We start from the raw sequence: 24,395 nt of genomic DNA on the forward strand, positions 1-24,395 counted from the left end.
TTGATGAACTACAGCTTCATCAGCCATATGCCCCTAAGTCAAGAGGCCGAAGCCCATAAAGAGTGTACTGAACCAAGAGTCCTGACATGATTTGCAGATTCAGTGTGAGAATGCAGAGAAAGGATAATATTATCTGATTCATTCTGTTTGTTTTATTAAGCAAGTTTTTACAGTAAAATTGCCTGTCACATACACTATCCTTTTTGAAGAAGCTATCTGCACTGGATGACTGGCCTCTTTCTCCCACTGACATACAACCTAAGCAGATGATTCAGCAAGTTTTAGGAATTGTACATGATGGAGTCAATTAGTATCCTCAGAAGACTTCTGGTGACTGAGGGCAGTGGAGAAAGAGGAGAAATCTAGGGGTTAACAGGCCAAGGTTATATGTCCATTTCTGCTCTTGATTCCATGCAACAGAAGGCCCAAGGGAGGCCATGTAGGCTCCCCTTGTCCAAGTAGAAGCATCTGCATATTACCTACCATTGAGTAGAGGCCTTATTTCTGATCTTGACACACTCTCAATTTCCTTTACATACTGTGTGTAGTTGTAATTGAGTTTATACGATGCCCAGAGAAAAGCAATCTTCAAAAGTTACAAATATAATCAAACGTCAGCTCACCACCAGAGAAATAAATCCATTCTCTTAATGTCAAGCAAGCACTTGCTTAGAGGACTGTTCCTTGATTTCAAGGATGGAAGAAAAACTCATTCGAATGCCTATTTGGACTAAGGTAAAATAAATCTAAATCTTCAGAATTGCCCCAAAGTTATTCAGAAAAGGTGAGAATGACACTGGATAAAAAATAAGGGAATTGCCATTGTGTGCACGAATGATATCACTTCAAGGGTAGCATCTATTCCACAAGTAATGTAGAGTGAGAAATCACTAATGTATTAAATGCTTACCAAGTGCTCAGTTTAAACAGACTTATTCATAATACTAACCCTATAATGTGGCTATAATGAGAATTCTTGATTTAAAGATGAGGATTCTGGAGATAATTAAGGTAATATACCATTGATGTATTGTTGATATTAATTGGGGCCAAAATTCAAGCTCAGGTAACATGAGGCTAGTTCATTCTATTAACACATCACTATTCTTTCTCTTGACCAACTAATCCAGTAATCCATGTTAATCAGACATACAAAAACTAAGTAATACTTAGTACATAATGAATAACTAAAGTATAAATGCATTTACAGAAACAAAAATAAGATTATTTCCAGAAATAAATGGTAGCCATAAATATAGTCAGAAAACTTGTCTTAGTTTCTATGAAGTCCACAGGCTGTTATCCAGAACAAACAGTTAACAGGTTATACTGTAAAAATACTACATCAAAATTGAATATTATTCCATGTTTTGATTTAAAAAGTATCAAAAATATAGCTATTATTTAAAAACCATTATAACCAATACCTCCAAGACACAATGATAAAACACATAGAGTTGTGTATGTATCTGTTTACTTATCTATATCCTTAGATATATCCTTGGAAAAGCAAACATTCCATAGGAGTGCATTATTTCTCTCTCAACTACTCTTCATCACAATGAATTGGAACACTATAAAAATTTTTCTCAATAGTTTTACAAAAAATTATGAACAATGTCAATTTTGACAAGAACTAGTTATGGGATATAATCCCAAAGGTAAATTTTGTATGCTTCTAATTTTATTATTTACATAAATGTGAGTTAATAGGAAATATTTCAGATAAAGTTTGGCTGAACATTCCTTCGATCATATATGTGACAAAATTTTAAAGTCCCCAAGCTGGAAGGGCAAAAACAAATAACAATGAAATTGTATGCCTTAAGGTTAGTAAATCAAGTACCTACGTTCCTTAAATATTCAAAAACTTGACTTGCTCCAAAGCCATTTCAAACAATATAAATATGTTGACACACTTAATGTAAACGTTACAGCCCTGTAAAATCACGTTTTCCAGAAATAGAACTTGTCTGGATATAGTAAGAACACAGAGCAACTTGGTCCAGAAAAGTTGGGTCCTTATGGATTTCAGCATTTGCTACTGAGCACATCTGTAATCTTCATTTTCTCTACTTTTTTTTTTTTTTGAGACGGAGTCTCGCTCTGTCACCCAGGCTGGAGTGCAGTGGCCGGATCTCAGCTCACTGCAAGCTCCGCCTCCTGGGTTCACGCCATTCTCCCGCCTCAGCCTCCCGAGTAGCTGGGACCACAGGCGCCCGCCACCTCGCCCGGCATTTTCTCTACTTTTAATAAAAAGGAATATTGAGCAGTAGAACATATCAATTCCATTATTTAAAATATGCAAAGATTAAGTAACAGGAGGTAGAGAGTGTTTGATGTATGTTGCTGAGTTTCTATAAGAAACAATATTAACCATAGATTTTGATGTTATTCCAAGAAAATAATAGCACAAATATCAAGAACACTATTATTATTATTATTATTCTTTTCTTTTCTCCCTTTTTTGTTAAATTTTAGTTTAAGTTCCGGCATACGTGTGCAGAAAGTGCAGGTTTTTTACACAGGTATACGTGTGACATGGTGTTTTGCTGCACCTATTGACCAGTTCTCTAAGTTCCCTCCCCTCGTACCCCTCCCCAAACAGGCCCTAGTGTGTGTTGTTCCCCTCCCTGTGTCCATGTGTTCTTATTAACGGCAATATTATTATTGTTAATAAAATAATGCATGATAGCTAAAATATTGTTAATTTCATTAGTGGTTAAATGATGTATTGAAAACTGGCACTGCAAACTATCTATGCCACTGTATCGTCAAAAATATATTCTAAATCAATTTGAAGGCCATTGGAAAAATGCCAAAATATTCTGTAGTGGATGAAGGCTTCAGAAGCAGATGACACCTGGGCTTCTTCTGACATTAAAATTATATTTTTACTTTTAAAACAATAATACAAGGTTTTGGAAGGTCAAATAGTTTAACAATCATACACTATGTAAATTTGCAAGGCAGAACATTTCTGTAAACAGAGATCCAAGCATATTTAGTCTAGAAAGGTTACTGAAAAACCTGAAATAGACCTGAAGGAATTTAAGCTAAATAGAGCATTAAAAATAATTATCATCCTAAGGGATGAATCCTTGAGATTGGCACCAAATTATTTGTGCAACAAAACCCACTTTCTAGCTTTTTCCTTACATTAAGGATATATTATGCTATGGGTTTCCATATAAAATTTTACTAACCAGATATTATTATGGAAGATAAGTCATTATTAAGTTTAATATTTTTAAGCATTCAATTTATTCATAATTCACAAAGATTTGTTTGCCTATGATAGGTAGATTTTCCTAATATAGTTATACTCTCATATTTTTATTAAAATTACTGCAGTAAATTAAAATGTTAGGATTTAAAACAGTAATGCTTTTCTACTGCTTATTTTCAGTATAATATTTAGATTATCTTCTGACTCAGCTTAAAGGAGAACAGATTTCTGCAACATGGAAATCTGTAATCATTCATAAACATATTGCTCTTAGACTCACTTTGATGAGGAAATAATACCCCAAAAATAGATTTTGAGAGAGACAAAGATAAGATGTTGGTTTATTTTATATAAGTGTGAATTTTTTCCACTCCAAATATTGGAAAACAGAATTAGATAGCTTCTTTGTACATATTAAATTCTTAATGAGATAAAGTGACTGAATCTTTCTATTACCAAGTCACATTACTGATAAATACTTGTTTGACTTAAATAAGAACCTTGCGTTGTTTTAGAAATGTCTTTTAAAAAATGGTGAGAATATAACTTTTATAGCAAAAGGAATAAACAAACATTTTGAGAATTATAAGATAAATTACAGAATAATATAATATTATTTAAAAGTATTTTGACAAAATCATGCTTTATTCACACCTGCCATAAAAAAATGGAGTGCAAATGACATTATTTAAAACATAATAATGTGAGAAAGACAATAAATATGTGCCACTAGATATGAATAAACTAAAAGAATCAGAAACCTACATTGAGCTAAAGGAGTGTGTTTTAACACAATGCAAAGAAGCTAAGAACCTTGATAAAAGGTTAGAGGAACTGTTAACTAGAGTAACCAGTTTAGATAGGAACATACACACAAATGAACTGATGGTGCTGAATAACACAGTACGAGAACTTCGAGAAACATACAGAAGGATCAATAGCCAAATCAACCAAGTGGAAGAAAGGATATCAGAGTTTGAAGACCACCTTGCTGAAATAAGACATACAGAAAAAAACAGAGAAAAATGAATGAAAATGAATGAACAAATCCTCTGAGAAATATGGTACTTCGTAAAAAGTCCAAATCTGGAGTGCCAGAAGGAGACAGGGAGAATGGAAATAAGTGGGAAAACACACTTCAGGATAATATCCAGGAGAACTTCCCCAACCTAGCAAGACAGGCCACCATGCAAATTCAGGAAATACAGAGAACACCACTAAGATACTTCATGAGAAGATCTACCCCAAGACACATACTCATCAGATTTTCCAAGGTTGAAATGAAGGAAAAACTGCTAAGGACAGCCAGAGAGAAAGGCCAGGTCACTTACAAAGGGAAGCATATCAGAATAACAGTGGACCTCTCAGCAGAAACTCTACAATCCAGAAGAGATTGGGAGCCAATATTCAACATTCTTACATATCCAGCCAAACTAAGCCTCATAAACAAAGGAGAAATAAAATCCTTTCTAGACAAGCAAATACTGAGAGATTTCATTACCACCAGACCTGCCTTACAAGAGCTCCCAAAAGAAGCACAAAATATGGAAAGGAAAAACGGGTACCAGCCACTGCAAAAACACACTAAAATATAAACTATGAAGAAACTGCATCAACTAATGGGCAAAATAACCAGATAACATCATGATGACAGGATCAAATTCACACACAATAATACTAACCTTAAAGGTAAATGGGCAAAATGACCCAATTAAAAGACACAGATTGTCAAACTGGATTAAAGAGTCAAGACCCATCAGTGTGCTATATTCAGGAGAACCATGAATACAGAATGTGCAAAGACACACATAGACTCAGAATAAAGGGATGGAAGAAAATTTACCAAGGAAAAATTTACCGAGGAAAGCAAAAAAAAAAAAGTAGGGGTAGTAATCCTAGTCTCTGACAAAACAGACTTCAAACCAACAAAGATTAAAAAAGACAAAGAAGAGCATTACATAATGATAAAGGGATCAATGCAACAAGAAGAGCTAACTATCTTAAATAAACATGCACCCAATACAGGAGCACCCAGATTCATAAAACAAGTTCTTAGAGACCCACAAAGAGACTTAGACTGCCACACAATAATAGGATACTTTAACACTCAGCTGTCAATATTAGACAGATGAATGAGACAGAAAATTAACAAGGATATTCAGGGCTTGAACTCAGCTCTGGATCAAGTGGACCTAATAGACATCTACAGAACTCTCCACCTCCAAATCAGCAGAATCAGCAGAAAATACATTATTCTTAATGCCACTTGGCATTTATTATAAAATCAGCCACATAAGTGGAAGCAAGACACTCATCAGAAAATGCAACAGACTGAAATCATAACAAACAGTCTCTTAGATCATACTGCAATAAAATTAGAACTCAGGATTAAGAAACTCTCTCAAAAACACACAATTACATGGAAATTGAACAACCTGATCCTTAATGACTCCTGGTTAAATAATGAAATTAGAGCAGAAATCAAGAAGTTCTTCAAAACAGATGAGAACACAGATGTAATGTACAAGAATCTCTGGGACATAGCTAAAGTGGTGTTAAGAGGGAAACTTACAGCACTAAATGCCCACATCAGAAAACTAGAAATATCTCAAATCTACACCCTAACATCACAATTAAATGAGCTAGAGAGGCAAGAGCAAAGTAATTCAATAGTTAGTAGAAGACAAGAAATAACTCGGGTCAGAGCAGAACTGAAGGAGATAGAGACACAAAAGCCCTCCAAAAATAAATAAATCCAGGAGCTGTTTTTTTGAAAAAATTAACAAAATAGACTGCCAGCTAAACTAAGAAGAAAAGAGAATAGAATAAAATAAACACAAAAAAAGTTTAAAGGGGATATCACTACTGACCGCACAGAAATACAAACTACCATCACAGAATCTTATAAATACCTCTACACAAATAAATTACAAAATCTAGAAAAATAAATAAATTCCTGGACACATGCACCCTCCCAAGACTAAATCAGGAGAAGTCTAATTCCTGAATAGACCAATAACAAGTTACTAAATTGAGGCAGTAATTAATAGCCTACCAACCAAAAAAACCCCAGGACCAGACAGATTCATAGCTGAATTCTACCAGAGGTACAAAAAGGAGCCGGTACTATTCCTTCTGAAACGATTCCAAACAATCCAAAAGGAGGGACTCCTCTTTAACTCATCTTATGAAGCCAGCATCATCCTGATACCAAAACTGGAAAGAGACACAATAAAAAAAGAAAACTTCAGGCTAATAACCCTGATGAATATTGATGCAAAATCCTCAATAAAATACTGGCAAACTGAATCCAGCAGCATATCAAAAAACTTACCCACCATGATCAAGTCTTCTTCATCCCTGGGATGCAAACCTGGTTCAACATACAGAAATCAATAAATGTGCTCATCACATTGACAGAACCAATGACAGAAAACACATGATTATCTCAGTGGATGAAGAGAAGGCCTTTGATAAAATTTAACATCAGTTCATGTTAAAAACTGTGAATAAACTAGGTATTGATGGAACATATCTTAAAATAATCAGAGCTATTTGTGACAAACCCACAGAGGATATCATATTGAATGGGCAATAGTTGGAGGCATCCCCTTTGAATACCAGTATAAGATAAGGATGCCCTCTCTCACCACTCCTATTCAACATAGTATTGGAAGTTCTGGCCAGGACAATCAGGCAAGAGAAAGAAATAAAGGGTATTCGAATAGGAACAGAGGAAGGCAAATTGTCTCTTTTTGCAGATGACATAATTCTATATTTAGAAAATCCAATCATCTCAGCAAAAAAATTCCTTAAACTCATAAGCAACTTCAGCAAAGTCTCAAGATACAAAATCAATTTGCAAAAATCACAAGCATCCCTTTACACCAACAATAGACAAGCAGAGAGCCAAATTATGAATGAACTCCCATTCACAATGGCTACAAAGAGAATAAAATACCTAGAAATACAGCTAACAAGGAACGTGAAGGACCTCTTCAAGGAGAACTACAAACCACTGCTAGAGGAAATAAGAGAGGACACGAACAAATGGAAAAATATTCCATCCTCATGGATAAGAAGAATCAATATTGTGAAAATGGCCACACTGTCCAAATTAATTTATAGATTAAATGTTATTCCCATCCAAGTACCATTGACATTCTTCACAGAATTAGGAAAAACTACTTCAAATTCCATGTGGAATCAAAGAAGACCCCGTATAGCCAAGACAATCCTAAGCAAAAACAATGAAACTGGAAGCATCACACTGCCTGACTTCAAACTATACTACAAGCCTACAGTAACCTAAACAGCATGATACTGGTACCAAAACAGGCATATAGACCAATGGAACAGAACAGAGACTTCAGAAATAACCCTGCACATCTATAATTATCTGATCTTCAACAAAACTGACAAAAACAAGCAATGGGAAAAGGATTTCCTATTTAACAAATGATGCTGGGAAAACTGGTGAGCTATTTGCAGAAAAGTGAAACTGGACCCCTTCCTTACACCTTAAACAAAAATTAACTCAATATAGATTAAACACTTAAATGTAAAACCCAAAACCATAAAAGCCCTAGAAGAAAACCTAGGCAATACCATTCAGGACATAGGCATGAGCAAAGAATTCATCTGAAAAATGCAAAAAGCGATTGCAACAAAAGCCAAGATTGACAAATGGGATCTAATTAAACTAAAGAACTTCTGCACAGCAAAAGAAACTATCCTCAGAGTGAACAGGCAACATACAGAATGGGAGAAATTTTTTGCAACCTACCCATCTGACAAGGGTCTAATATCCAGAATTTACAAGGAACTTAAACAAATCTACAAGAAAAAAAACAAACAAACAAACAACCCCATCAAAAAGTGGGCAGGAGATATGAACAGGTACTTCTCAAAAGAAGACATTTATGTGGCCAACAACAAACATATGAAAAAAAATGCTCAAGATCACTGATCATTAGAGAAATGCAAATCAAACCACAATGAGATACCATATCATGTCAGTCAGAATGGTGATTATTAAAAAGTTAAGAAACAATAGATGCTGGAGAGACTGTGGAGAAATAGGAATGCTTTTACACTGTTGGTGAGAATGTAAATTGGTTCAACCATTTTGGATCAAAATGTGGCAATTCCTCAAGGATCTAGAACAGAAATACCATTTGACCCAGCAATCTTATTACTGGGTGTATATCCAAAGGGTTATAAAACATTCCATTATAAAGACACATGCACACGTTTGTTTACTGCAGCAGTATTTACAATTGCAAAGTCATGGAACCAACCCAAATGCCCATCAATGATAGACTGAATAAAGAAAATGTGGTACATATACATCATGGAATACTACATAGCCATAAAAATAAATGAGATAATGTCCTTTGCAGGGACATGGATGAAGCTGGAAGTCATCATCCTCAGCAAACTAACACTGAAACAGAAAACCAAACACAGCCTGTTCTCACTCACAAATGGGAGTTGAATTATGAGAATACATGGACACAAGGTGGGGAACAATACACACCAGGGTCTCTTGCGGGGTTAGGAGTCAGGGGAGGGACTTTAGAGGACAGGTCAATAGGTGCAGCAAATCACCATGGTACATGTATAACTAGGTAAGAAACTTGCACATTTTGCACATGTATCCCAGAACTTAAAGCAAAATAATAATAACAATAATAATAATAATGTGAGAAAGATAAAGAACATAGGTATCGCTAGACAAGAACTAACTAAAATAATCAGAAACCTCTCCCTGGAAAAGAAAACAAAACAAGAAAAGAGTATGAAACAATAATGTCTTTGGACTTTTAAGAGCAAAAATTGGTCAATGAAACAAATTTTGAAACATGAGATTTAATTAATTAATACTTGACACTTGAAAGATGTCTTGGTAAAAGGGAAATAAGCACTTTATATAACAGATGGGGAATTTATAGGAGTCACTTTCACAAAAGGATATGTGATAAAATATAAATAAACCGAAGAAAATGTTATTATATAACAAAAATAAAAAATAAAATTACGTTTTTAATCAATGATGAGTATTATATTTTTAAGACAGGAAGCTGGATTTGAAGTTGCTGGGATTAGCTTTGGGATGGCAGTGACTTCCTTCTGATGTGTTCTCTCTGGCATATTCATAAACAGAACAAGGAACGGCTGCACCTTAGCTCTCACCCAGAGCAGCAACACTAAAACCTAAGTGCACAGCCTGTAACGTCTCTTAAAAATCACCAGGGAATTAAAGTTCTATTATCAGAGGAAAAACTAAAAACATATTTTCAGAAGCTTGTAGTTTAGGAAAGGACTAAACTTTTTATGCTAATTTAATTCTAAAATGTTACCGTAAAAAAAGAACCATATTAATTTTAAATTACTTAATAAAATGTAAAGCAATCAATAAACTTTTAAAGAAAAATTATTTTAAAAATGAAAATAGATATAAATGTAGTCAGAAAATGCAGAGACACCTCTTTTTACTAAGATGGTACTATGGTTTGAACATGTCTCCAAAATTGTATGTGTTGCAAACTTAACCCAATTTATGTATTTAAAAGAGGTAGGGACTTGGGGAAGGCAATTAGAATTAGATAAGGTCATCAGGATGGGGCTCTGTGATGGGTTTAGTAACTTTATAAAGAGAAGAAAAAGACCTGAGCTACTATGCTTGCTCTCTCTCCTTGTGATGCTTCCCTCTATGTTACCACACAACTGGTAGACTGTCACCACATGGAGATATCATGCTCTTGGACTTCCCAGCCTCCAGACCCAAGAGCTAATAGTTAAAACTCTATTCCTTATAAACTACTCAGACTGTGGTATTCAGTTGTAGCAACAGAAAACAGATAAAGACAAATGGCCGCCCTAAAATGTAACTTTTTTAAAAAGTGGTTACTTTGGTGTTCTTACAAGAGTTTCTACTAATACCTGCCATTGACATAAAATTCTACTGTAAAATGATTCTTCACATAAATTGTAGTCTGCTGGAAATATTTTTAACTCTCCCAAATTTTTAGCATTTGCCTAATAATGATATCAATATACTCTTATATCATGTCTTATCTTCTGTTATATCTTAATTTATGTATATAATATATATTTCTGTATTTTTATATTTTGATTTATTTTGCTTTTATTTTAAACCATATTATAAGAAACATACTCTAATTTGGACCATCTCTTTTCTATTAAAAATGTAAGCAGTTGTGATAAAAGAAATAATAATATTAGATTTAACTTTTCAACGACAAATACAGTAAATACAGGGCATGGGAAAATATATATTTGATATCAAAATATAAGAATTATAAATTCACACAGTATTTATTGAAGATGTAATTATTGCATTATTTTAATTTTTAAAGTTATTTTTTCTATTTATGTCTTTGTTTATTCTACTTATTTTGGGTATTATTTCTTCTTATCTATTCTTAATTTGAGCACAATTTTAGTGCTGTCTTAGAACGTTGTACAAGCCTGGTAGCCTTTAGGGATTTCTATACTAATCTGCTGCATTATCTCTATATGAGGCAGGTTCGCTTTTCCTTGTTTGCTTGTTTTGCATTGCTGTTTATATAGAAACTCCTGACATGGAATAATTTTTAATACAATCAGATTTAAAGAATATTTGCAAGTGAATTACAAATATTTTCTGAATTATTTGCTAAGTACCAATGTGATACCTCATTACCTCCCACTCTCATACTTTAGTGTGTGTGTACCTTCTGCAAACAAGAACATTAGAGCATTCACCTACTGAAACACAATGCAACCATCAAAGCATGGACTCTGATGTGGTCTAGTCCTTGGGCTTCATTAATGACTCACCAGTTCAGAACCCTCTGCTGCATGTGGTTGTTCTATGATACTACTTGCCTTCAGTGGGAAAAAAATGCCTTAATCTTTTCCTAACTTTAATGACTTAGACACTATTGAAGAAAATACGACATTTAGTTTATATGAAACGTGTCTCACTTGGGTTTGTTGGAGATTTTCTCAGGACTAGAATAGGTTAAACCACATTAGATTTGGTTAGATTACATTGGTGTCTCCTTTATATTGCATTAGATAGATGTTTCCTCCTAGTTAGATTTCATTTATACCCAGCTCTAGTGGGAATGTCATGAACCTGCTATTTTGCTAATTATGATAGTCTATCACCCTATCAGACATGCATAATTTTTGATGTGTTGCATTAATGAAGTGTTCACTTTCATCAATTTGTTAAGGCAATGCTGTCACGTTTGTGCCCTGTAAAGTTCTCCTTTCTTCTTTGATAATTACAGTAAGTTCTTTGTGAGGAGGTACTTTGAAACTAAGTACGTTCTTTGTTCCTTGTCAAATTTTTCACTTCTTTATTTTTATGAAGATAGACTTAATGGTTTCCTATTTTATTTGTTGAGTTACAATCCATTGCTAGCATTTATTTTATCCCAGAATTGCTCAGTTTGTCCCGAATTTGCCCAATAGATGCTCTTGAAAGTTGCTTTTATGTCTTTTGATCTATCTCCATCATTCTTTGAACACCTCCTTATTTCCTAGCACAGTAATATGACTTAGCCTCATCTTTGACTTTCTGTGCCACAACCCAGTCATCAAACATTTCTCTATAGAGTTCTGGCTTTTTGCAATTGAGAATAATATTGAGAAGTGGAGAGCTTTGCTGAGTGTCCTCCTTGCTATTGAGAACTCTCTGACCCCAGATATTTTGGGGACAGAGTAAGGTACAGCTGGACACATATACATGCGCATACATACACACACACACACACACATACACACCACACTGCAAACTGAGACTGCATACCAATATTTCTAATTGTAATCCAGTACTACAGAATTTATTATCGGCTTCTTTCTTTCTGTATTTATGACTCTCATCTGTAACAGTGAGAAATAAGGTTCCTATTTCACCTTCCATATAACATATCTACTTAGTTGATCAATCCCTCTTTCTCCTTCCCCATCTCCCACCTGCATTCACTCTGAGTACCCTCCTCATTCAATCCTACCAGGCATGTCTTCTTCTTTTTTCTAAAAATGATTTTAGATGAATATCCGTGTGACTATATTGCTCACTATGTATATTTTATCAAAAATTTAAACTTATTTGTAATATCAGGCTGAAAAACAGTATCATGAAAACTAAAAAATAATCTTTATCATCCAAAGACTTGTTCTTGCTAAATCTAATGCTAGCTCTGAAACAGGCAGGTGTTGAATACCTACAAACAAAATGATGGTCCACTTTTTAAGGGTTTCCTGGCCAAATGATAGAGTGCATCTTTATACGAATGATACACTGCTCATCTATTATGAATGAAGACAGGCATTCCTTTCACTCCTCTTCTATGTTTCCCATGTATGATCTGTTAGCATAACAACTACTACACTTGGGCTTCAAGTCATGCAGTTAGGTCCTAGCTCCCTCTCACTAGGAAGAACCTCATCATTGCTACTGTACTTCTGAATTCAGCTGTAAGATGATATCTAAGTTCCATTGGGACTAGGGACCTTGGGTGTCCTCTAGGAGGCAGGTGACCTTGGTGCCCAGAGAGATGAGGGTAAGATGCAGGGGGGTCTACTTCTTTTTTCCATAGACACTGGTTTACAATATCCTTTTAATTCAAACAGGCGATCAAAGAATATGCAGCCCCCAAAAATATAGGAGAAAAAGTACTCAATAGGTGTCTTAGTGAATTTATTACAAATATAGAGTATTTTTCATAGATTTTCAATGTTTGTGGTATCTGCCAACTTTATTCTGCATCATGAACTTTTCTCATTCTTGATATATATTCACTTTCATGCCTAATTTTATATTCCTAGTTTTGCATTTTCTTAATTTCTAAAGTACCAAAGTTGAATAAATGACAGTTTCCCTAACAGCTCAACACACCCCTGTTGGCAGGCACCAGAGGTCTCTAATGCTAAAATGTACTCCATGCTATAACTTAGTATCATCTCAGCTAATTGCCATGAGTTCCTAAAAAAATAGCCAAACTCTAGTTTTTGCTTTTGTTTTCCTCTTTTCTCTAATTTCCATGTTTCTTTACATTCTCTCCAATTGTTTATTCTATATTTTGGACATGTAACATGGACATTTCTATTAGGTATGTCAGCAGGCAGAAATATAAACTGTTGAATACTTAGAGTTCAGGAATAAGCTCTGGGCAGAACATATGCATTTGGAGTCATCAGGATAGAATTGCTGTTTATGTCAAGTGGATAAGATCTATGACCCAATGGGAGGCTTAGTATTAGATAAGAGCAAGGATAGTTATCTGTCAGGATAGGGCTGCCAGGAGGCATTTGCAATTCTGAGAGAGTTTTCATGTAGGAATCAGGATCATTACCTAAAAGTGAGAATGGAAAATATATATTAATTTCAAAAAAGAATGAAGAAGGTTTAATATAAGTTCCAGTAGATTAGGCAAGATAATAGGCTAAGAAAATATGACCTAACAAAAGGAAGAATTAAAGGCTTTCTTGAGATTTTAGTCTGTAATTGAAAATGCATGTTGTCTCTTTTTCCAGCCATGCCCCACTACAGTGCCGTGTTAGGGAGCTACAGCTCAGGCTAGAGTCAGAGCAAAACGAGACAAACCAGAGTGGTGCAAGAGGGCTGTTCTAATGCAGGTAAGTGGCTACTGTGAGGGCACCGGCACTATCTGTTCAGGCCCGACTCCTCTGCCTCACTCTTCCTAGCCCATTGTCCACGCCCTTGTTGACCAGAAGATGCCCCAGGAGCACTCCCCTCCAACCCCTTCAACTCCATCTCACGTTGCATTTGAGGAGGATTTTTAAATGGGCAAGCTCAGTCCCACCCCATGCTTGACATGTTTTAGTGGCTGTCCTTTGTTCCTCAGATAAAGTTCATGTGCTTTATTAAGGCCTTTTCCTATGATCTGTTCCATGCAAACACTAACAGCAACCTCATACCCAACTTGTTTGCATTGCTGAAAGGGCACACACTTCTTTGTAGCTCTGGGCAAGTTTACACATTATTCCTTGTGCCAGGTTGCTCTTCCCTTCCTACTGGCTGAACTCCAACCCCTCCCATGACACATGTTCCTCTGTGGAGCCCTTTCACAGTCACTCAGGTTTCCGTTCATTGAAGTTCTCCTCCAAAATGCCCTTCCTAAACTCCTTCACCAGCTGGAATTTTTGTGAGTTCAACTCTCTTGTACTGTTGTATTGATCCTTAATACCTAGTGGAGTGCTTGGCACATAGAAGGTACTCGAAGTAACTATAATATGAATTAACAGACAAAAATGCATTCACAAATCAGTTAACCAATTGCTAATCTTCACAGCACCCTCTGCATCAATAGCTGCATTTCACAGATGAAGAACTGAAGTTCGTAGTGCCCAATACACTCATAAAGGGTAATGTTTTAGTAATAGAAGTGGCATTTGTTGCCAAGTTCCTCTTTTTCTGAAACCTTTGCTCTCTCATCAGTACCAGGCCGGCTCTCTGGCTCCCATTTTTTCCCCCCAAATTATCAATATTTACACTGAGAGACAGAGACAGTGTAGTATCATGTGCAAGAGCACAGAATTTTGAGACACGGCAAGATTCATATCTTTAGCTCTGATATTTACTAGCTATGTGGCCTTAGGCTATTTACTTCTACTGGTTTTTGCCTCAGTTTATAAATCTCTAAAATGGGAATAACAATAACTGACAGATAGTGGTGCTGTAAATATAAACTGAATTCATATACTAAGCACTTAGGACAATACCTGGTATATACATATAAGCTGTATATACCAGATCAACCTTATTGTTTCATTTTTGTTATTACTGGCATAGCTTCATTATCAACACATCAGAAGGGACAGGATTTTCCTGATTAATGGTCACCGGCCAGTTCTTCTGTGATTCAGATATTCAAATCTGACTTTTAATTAGCCTCATCTGAGGGATCCCTTTCTGGAGGCAGAGTCTTGCACAGATTGCATCAGAACTGGTACCTCATGGCAGGAGAGGGCTGGGCTATAGAAGACGCCCCTTCTGATTTGCTCACCAGCCCCACCTATCTGACTGGCTTCCTTATCAAGCAAATTATTTTCCAACCAGTGATCCTGAAACAGGAGAAGGGCAGAATCTAATCTGCATGCAGGAAAATAATCCATTGAGCATTGAATCTAGTAGCCACTCCTCTGTTCTTATGCTACATGAAATTTTCCTTTGGGAAAAGGGATGCTTAAAGGATGGTTTTATATGTCTAATGTCAAGCCGCAAAGCATAAAGCACCAGCATTGTACTTACTGATGGGAGGGGACTTCCTTAATCACAAACAACAACTGAAGGTAGATTTACATTGTATTTGATGTCTGAGAATACGTATCTCCAGGCCTCACTAACCTATGTAAACATTTTCCCAAGTAGAACATCACACACCGGGGCCTGCTGGGGGGTTGGGGGCAAGGAGAGAGAGAGCATTAGGACAAATATCTAATACATGCAGGGCCTAAAACCTAGATGCTGGGTGGATAGGTGCAAACCACCATGGTACATGTATACCTATGTAAAAAACCTGCACGTTGTGCACCTATATCCCAGAACTTAAAGTATTTTTAAAAATTCAAGTAAACTAAGGCTTATAGAAAATTTTATATAGAAAGTTAAAATGAGAAGTAGTCTTTGATTTTAATTTGGTCAGAATATAAATACACAGGCATTCTCCTAGACACTTCTGATGGCAACATAAGTTAGGGTGACTTTTGTAGGAGACAATTTGGACACATGGATTTAATATGTTGAATATGTTAAAATATTTTTCCACACGGGATTCCCAAAGCTCAGAATTTAGAATAAAGGAAATAAGACTTTGCATACAAGTCTCTGAGCAAACATCAGTCCTTCCTACATATTATTATTTTGCCTCATTTATTTACTTACTATTTTTGTCTTCTTTACTGATTTACTTAACATCATACCACTTAATAAAATGCAAGTGCAATGAAAGAAGTAGCTTTTTCTGCGTTTTTCTCAGCCACATAACAAGTACTGAGGTTACCTGGTACACAGCAAACATTTAATTTCCTATTAAATCATTCAGATAATGATTGTTGTGATATGCCTGATAGCAAGAAACAAGTGGGGGCAAAAAACTAAATGTAAAATTTTAAAGTGGACTCAATGAGTATGGGCAAATGATGGAATAGATAAAATCTATCAAAAAGTTATGGGTGTTTTTGAGGAACATTAACTGCCATAGAAAACACATCTCAAGACATATTTTTATACAAAAAAAAAAAACAGATCACGAATTGCATAATCTTAACGTTGTCAAAAATTATAACAAAGAGATATAAAATATTGAGTGTTTGTATATGTTGATAGAGCTAAACATAATGTTTATTGTTTCCTTTAAAATTATCCTTTTTAACTATTATAATAAACTGCATTATGTTCTAATGTTTAAATGACTATTTTTAAAGAGAGGATTTTAAAGATCATGTAGCTACTTGGAGAGTGGTTAGAAAATAATTTAAGTCTAAGTAAGAATATATAAATACGTGTTGCATTATTACTATGAGAAAAGTTATATTAATGTACAGATAGAGAATAGACAAAGTTGATTTGTTGAGGCAGTTTTCTTTTTCCTTCCTTCCTTCCTTCCTTCCTTCCTTCCTTCCTTCCTTCCTTCCTTCCTCCCTTCCTTCCTTCCTTCCTCCCTCCCTCCCTCCCTCCCTCCCTTCCTTTCTTTCCTCCCCTCCATGCCTTCCCTGCCCCTCCTCCCCTTTTCTCTTTCTCTCTTTCTTTCTTTCCCTCTCTCTCTTTCTCTCTCTCTCTTTCTTTCTCTTTCTTTCTTTCTTTCTTTCTTTTCTTTCTTTCTTTCTTTCTTTCTTTCTTTCTTTCTTTCTTTCTTTCTTTCTTTCTTTCTTTTCTTTTCTTTTCTTTTCTTTCTCTCTCCTTCCTTCCTCCTTTCCTTCCTTTCTTCCTCCCTTCCTTCCTCCCTTCCTCCCTCCCTCCCTCCCTCCCTTCCTTCCTTCCTTCCTTTCTTCCTTCCTTTCCTTCTTTTCTTTTCTTTCTTTCCTTCTTTCTTTTCTTATTCTAATTATATGAGTAGCTTTGCTAAAAATACACAGTTGGTCGGGTACGCTGGTTCACGCCTGTAATCCTAACACTTTGGGAGAGCGAGGTGGGTGGATTGCCTGAGCTCAGGAGTTCAAGACCAGCTTGAGCAACACGGTGAAACCCCATCTCTACTAAAATAAAATTTAGAAAAAATTAGCTGGGCATGGTGGCATGCGTCTGTAGTCCCAGCTACTCAAGAGGTTGAGGCAGGAGAATTGCTTGAATCCGCGAGCTGGGGGGTTGCAGTGAGCCAAGATCACGCCACTGCACTCCAGCTTGGGTGACCGAGCAAGGCTCCATATCCAAAAAAAGCTATCTCATTAGCCATTTTGGCAATTGTTTCAGAAAACTGGAGTTGGGTATGATCTCCTTTTCCTCAGATACTAGCACCTGTTTAAGAAACTGTCAGACCATTATTTACTAACAATACACTCAAGTATTTCACGTTGTCCCTCCACCATTACGCCTACAAAAGAACTCAAAGCATGCACACTGATGAGCAATCGATGAACTCTATTCTTAGTTGGATTTTGCACTTCAGAGAACTTCAGCTTTAATCCAAAGTTCTCTAAGGAACAGAAACAATGAACACTCTTGAGGTAATTATAATTTTTGTCTCTCTGCCTTCAGACACTTTCGATGCATTTTATTGTATTTTAAATGTTTCAGCATTTGTTTATTCTGCTAAGTCTTTAACAGGAAGACAAATAGCTAACATAAAACAAAGGCAAGTCAGTTTCCCTTGGGTACAGAAACAAAGTCAACCTTATGCAGGAACTGAATTATCAGTCTGTGGTGAGTCCAAGCCTACAAACCCTAAAGTAGAAAGTGAAGAAAGTAGACAGTCTTCATGTTTTATAGGTTATTCCAATTTTAATTCTTTAAAAAACGCTATAGAAACCATGTGACATTTTACAGAATTTGTGATGGCTTGCTATTGCAATAATCCTGCATATGGCAGAAATTCAACTCATATATGACAATCGAATGTTCTTTTACATATGCAAAAAGACGGTCGAGCCATGAGATTAAGAACAAAAGAGCAAAACTTTTCTTTGCATTTTTCTTGATATTTTCTACATTTTCGAATTCCAAGCCTTACCCAAATCTTTCTCTTTTGCATTTTATTCAGAAAAAAAAGAATTAAAAAAAAATAAAAAAAAAAAAGCATGGTAACAACCGACGTTTAAATTTAGACTACTTTCAACTGAATTTTCTTCCCCAGTGAACTCCTGAGGAGCTTCTTCCTATTCCCTCACCCATGGCAGGACTGCAGAGTCTGCTCGCAAGTTATTTAAGCAGATAGCTGAGTGCCAGTGCACTTCTGTGCATTCCATATTTTCTCGTTATTGTCTAGTTTATTTTCTTTCTGTCATTTTTCTTTATCTTGTCTCTTCTTTCATTCCATGAATCATTTGCTTTCATGAGCTACTTATGAGCCCAGAGGCACTATTTGCTGAGGAAAAGTCATTCAAATACTGACTACTTATTGATCATACCTTGAGGATCTTGCACATAATCTCATAAACTGAGAATGTTTTCTCTGCTCTCGTCCAGTCCCAGGTGGTCACCTTTAAGAGATAAGAAAATAATGTTTAATTTGTTTTAGAAAGTTATTTACCACTGTATTTGATTTGCATAATATAGTGAAAAATAAGAAAAATTTTCACAGATGTATCTACTTAGTCTCTCATCTGTGAAGCTATGCTCATAAAGGACCCTACATAATGCTTTTGTTTCCTCTATTCCACGCTTTGTCACCATTTGTCTTATGCTTTCAGCAAACGATTTATGCTATGTGTAACAGTTCTCATTTGTGCAGTGTCCTTATGTATCTTAAATAATGTATGTATTGTCTACCTATAAATACTAAGTATTTACATTCTGCACTCATAATTTTTTTCTCAATTTACCACTAGTTAAATACAGAGAATACTAGATCTCAGCACAGCTCTAATTTTTTAAATATACATCATTTATATTAAGCAATTTCAAGATGACTGTGACATTGCAAACATACCAAAAGCGTAATGCAGTTATTTCACTTACTTAGGTTGGGAACATATATTTAACTGCCCTGTCAAATAAATTATTCAGAGTAGGAATAGAGTAAAATATATAAATACTAATTTTTCCTGTCTTCCTAGTGCTTTAAACTATGTAGAGACAGACATTTAAAACAGCAGCAAATCAGACCTGATGATTTCTAAATCCTATGTATTATTAGACCTGCAAGTGACTGGTCGGGTATTTGGTAATTATATTCAATAAATATTTATTAAGTGTCTTCTGAGCTACAAGGTACATGTTTCCAAAAGGAAGACTTGAGGTGCAATAGGTATCTACACAAATCTAATACAAATCTCAATAACTAGGATATAGAATATAATAGAGGATGAAAATGCTATTGATTTTATTTAGAGAGACCAGTACAACATAGATAAACATAGTTTGACTGTCATAAATGACAGCTTACCAGAATGTATTTATGATGTTTGCCAAGGATGGAATCCTCTAATTTAAACTTTGAACACCATGAGAGTTTACATCATCTTATGGGATTGCCACTATGGTGAGATAGACTTAATAGTAGCTAGATAAGGTGCTATCATTTTGAGATTTCCTTATTACCCTTTGCTAATAATAAATTGCTAGTAATTAAAAGTGCTGAATAAATTTAAAATAACTTTCAAAAGATCCTTTGAAAATAAGAGTTTAGTAAACATGTTCATTCATGCATAGCTCTAAAACAGTTTACTCTTTTTAATTTCACTTTTGGTATATTCATTTCTTTAAATTATATTCAATAAACAAAATACACTGACATATGCTTGAAAATGTTTCTTAAAATCTCCTTTCCCATGTCTTCATGAGATTTTTAATGGCATTATATTTTGATCCATTATTTTATAGGTTCACTATTTATAAAGAAGAAAGTTCCAGACTTTACAAGGGTGATAAAGTAAATGTTTAATGTCAGAACATACATTTTTAGTAAGTTAAATCAGATAAACTGATTTCTATTTTTTTCTCTATATTATTTTTTAAAAATATTGATAGCATACTATTTGGTACTGTTAAGTTAATGTCAATCTCTTGTGATAATATGGAAAAGAGCAATAAATTTGGATAAAACACTTACTGGAGGTGCCAGAAACTTGTAGAGACATGAGCCTCTCAGGGCCAGGAAGGTCGGGGAGTACACTCTGTCCTGAAGTGGGTCTTGCTCCCGGGCTTCACACCAGCCCATGTAGACAATCTGCAAGAAAATGGAATACAATCAACTGTCAAAAACTTCTTATTTTAATATATCTTATGTCTAAAAAATGTGTAGATGTAAATATTAAAAATATTTTAGATATTTTTTCATGTAGTATTAAAAACTCACATAAAATTATCAAATTAAAGGATGAAAAAAGTACACTAAACCAGATTTACCTTCAGTAAATGAATGTAAACCTCTCATAAGAATTTCTTATACATTTCCATCAGCATTTATCAAGTGTATACTTATGCCATCCAACCTGCCATGGATTATATTTCCCACTCTACCAATTCTTACAGAAAAAAAAGACTTATTTGTAGTAGAATTAATTGATGCATCACACTAGTTTACCAATTGCTGACATTTTATTAATTGGGAATGTGCTTTAATACACAATGTTGAAGTGAGTAAAGAAAGTAAATCAGAGAGACATCTTATGGCATTACCACTAGGGCGGTGGACCACTTCTCCTCTCTGTGTGACAGGGGAGAATAATAAATGTCCTCCTTTTAATCATTGATCTTAGATGAATACAATTTATGCTAGTGTATTCATATGTCAAATGGCATTGAAACCAATTCTTTTTTTTTTTTTTTTTTTTTCTGAGACGGAGTCTCGCTCTGTAGCCCAGGCTGGAGTGCAGTGGCCGGATCTCAGCTCACTGCAAGCTCCGCCTCCCGGGTTCACGCCATTCTCTGGCCTCAGCCTCCCGAGTAGCTGGGACTACAGGCGCCCGCCACCTCGCCCGGCTAGTTTTTTGTATTTCTTAGTAGAGACGGGATTTCACCGTGTTAGCCAGGATGGTCTCGATCTCCTGACCTCGTGATCCACCCGTCTCGGCCTCCCAAAGTGCTGGGATTACAGGCTTGAGCCACCGCGCCCGGCCGAAACCAATTCTTTAGCCTCTAGTGCTTAAATAAAGGCAGATCGATTTCCAAACAAAGATTTTGTGAGATGAGTCACTCCTCTCTTTCTATGATCTGATTTTCGTGAGAGTCAAACATATACATAAACAATAAATGAGTATGACATTTCTAGCAACATATTCATGTGGCATTCCATTTCTTTTTCATCACAACTCTATGTGGGAGGATATACTTCCTACTTCATATAATTTATGTTAGCTTTATGGTTGGCAGAGTTAACTCCTCCTCCTAGATAATTTTTTTCTTTGGCTCATGAGACCTTCTATTATCAATAGGATATTCATGAATGTATCACGAGTAAAGTTAGCTTAGCATCTTGTGCTTTTGCCATTACCATGAAAAACTCATACCCAGGATAGGAACAAGTGCAGCAGACCAGAGTTCAGCTTAACACCTGGACCAAGCCCAGCTAGCTCCAAACTGGTGGCTAATGACAATCAGGTCGCTTTCAGAAAGAAAGAAATACTTATTGTTGTATTATAGCTAGTAAGGGGGTGGTTTGTTGTGCAGCATTAATGTGGTGACAGTTGACTAATAACAATGCAAGACTTTGAAACACAGGATTTGAAATATTACTGTCATCTATTCATGGATCCCATCTTCTTTCCATTAATTATGTTTACTCTCTAAAATAATTGGATTATTCACCATCTCATTATCTCAGTTTGTCTTACAATAAGCCTCTGAGCTATAAAGTCCCTGAGTTAACAAATTAAGGAATTGTGATATAAATAAATTAGCTTAATAAATGAAACAAACTTGATACAAGTTAGAATTGGAATTTGAACCAAGATGCCTTGCTCTATTAATTATATAATGTATTCTGTAATCTTTTAGATTACTAACATATGCATTACATAGAGACTTCACTGGTTAATAATAACATAATAAGAACCAGCTATAATAACTGACAATTTTGTATTGCTTATATGGTCAGGTATAGTTGATCAGATAGCAACACAGTTTTGAAAGAGTAAATGAAGCTTAATAGATAACCATCCCATAAAGAAAAGTATGACTTAGTTTAATATATATTTAATGTGTCAGAATAATTACATGAGTTAAAATAAAAGGATATTATAGTTTACACTTCCAGTAGTTGCATATTAGAGAATATAGACAACCTACCGTCTAATGTTACCTTAGGAAACTGGAAAAGAATATGCTTAAAGCAACTAGATATTTTACAAGCTATTAAAGGACAACCAGGAAAAATTTATAGTAATATGAAAATTGAGAGAGGTTAATCATTAATACAAATGTGGGGTCAACCTTTGCCATAGGTGTGCTTTCTACACAGAAATGTCACATAAGATAATCAGCTACATTGGCCAGTCTCACAGGTTTGGATCAAAAGGTTAAAGTCCAGAATCCTCCACATGTGGAGGCCTTAGTAAACATGCTCTGCTTTTCGTTAAGATCAGAAATATCTGCATCCTAATTACAAAGTTAAGGCAGAATTCATCAAGCCCTTGCCAGGACTGGAACTCATATTTAAGCCATTGAGATGATCCAGAAAATATCAAGCTTGAAATGGTTTATGATGATCCTGGCATTCTCTCAGGCTCCTGACTCAAGAAAATGGAAATTTTTTTCTGGATGACAATAACATTACTTATGTCAATATATTTTCATAAGAACTGTTTCTTGGAAGAGAATAAAAATAACCAAGAATATAAGGAAATAAAACTTCATGAAGTACATCAGAAGAAAAACATGAAGAATAAAAACAATAGACAGCAGCACTGAATATTTAGGCATTTCAGATATTGGAATTATCTAATACAGGCATTAATTTACCTAGGTTTGCTATGTATAAGAATATAAGATATAAAATTGAAACTTTCATCAGAGTATATCTGAGATAATAGATTATAAAATGTTCCATTTAGAAATTAGACAAATAAATATTTATGAAATATAAAGTTGGGTTTAACAACATATTAAAAAGCAGGTAAAGAAATAATTAGTGAATAGAAAGATGGCTCAGTAAAAATGTCTAGAATGATGATTGGAGAGACAAAAGTTTGGAAAAAACATATATGAGAGTAAGAGAAAAAGGTGGTATACTGAGAAGTATAGAACTTCAAATTTGAGTCCCAACCCAAGCACAGTAAAGGGAATGAACAGAAGATATATTGAAAGAGATGATGGCTAAGAATTTTTGCAAATAGATAAAAAAAAGTCAATACATGGATTCAGAAGACAAACAAAACAAAAGCTAGATAAATATAAACACACTGAGGCACTTTGGCAAGTGTCTTCAGAAAACTAAAGACAGCAAAGAGCATAGTAAAAGGGATAAGAAGACAGGAAAAACATGTACATTAACGACTGGTTTAATAGAAGGCAGATGATTTCTAGTATATGTTTCCACATTCACTCTCCTGTGATAGCAAAATCATTTTGCTTCTGGAAAACTTTCACTTTATGCCTATGAAACAATTAGAGTTAAAGAGGCAAATACCATCTGCATTTTACTACGAAAATAGTTTTGACCTTCTGGATCCTTGAAAAGTATCCAAAGAACATTCAAGGGTCTACAAAATACTCTGAGCCACTGTTGTAAAGTAAAAACTTTAGCAAATGTTATGATCTTTCAGGCAATCACTTACTATAAGTAAAGAAAAATAACTATGTTAGTGAAATATATAAAACTTCAAAATAAACATACAGAAAAAATAATTTTATAATCAACCTAAAAGAAAAGGAGATTAAAAAGAAACAAATGTGATGGAAAAATGTAAGGCACAAGGTAAGGTGGTGGAATGTAATCAAAACAAAGTACTAGTTATACAGCAGGTAAATAGAATAAATGCAATCTTACACAGATTTTTTTTTTTTTTTTTTTTTTTTTTGAGATGGAGT

The 24,395-nt window shown here is 35.0% G+C and overlaps 1 protein-coding gene across 3 annotated transcripts in view; it reads right to left on the minus strand.

Moving 5' to 3' along the window:
* Positions 1-24,395, minus strand: part of SNTG1 (syntrophin, gamma 1) — an 804,940-nt gene that overhangs the window by 25,673 nt on the left and 754,872 nt on the right. For all 3 annotated transcript variants that reach the window (XM_011999541.1, XM_011999542.1, XM_011999540.1), the window contains 2 exons: positions 20,479-20,595; positions 18,836-18,907 (listed from right to left, as the gene is read on the minus strand). In XM_011999541.1, coding sequence (XP_011854931.1) covers positions 18,836-18,907; positions 20,479-20,595 — 189 coding nt within the window. The remainder of the gene's footprint in view (positions 1-18,835; positions 18,908-20,478; positions 20,596-24,395) is intronic.

Source organism: Mandrillus leucophaeus, unplaced genomic scaffold, assembly GCF_000951045.1.
Source record: "Mandrillus leucophaeus isolate KB7577 unplaced genomic scaffold, Mleu.le_1.0 Scaffold598, whole genome shotgun sequence".
Classification (NCBI taxonomy): Eukaryota; Metazoa; Chordata; class Mammalia; order Primates; family Cercopithecidae; genus Mandrillus; species Mandrillus leucophaeus.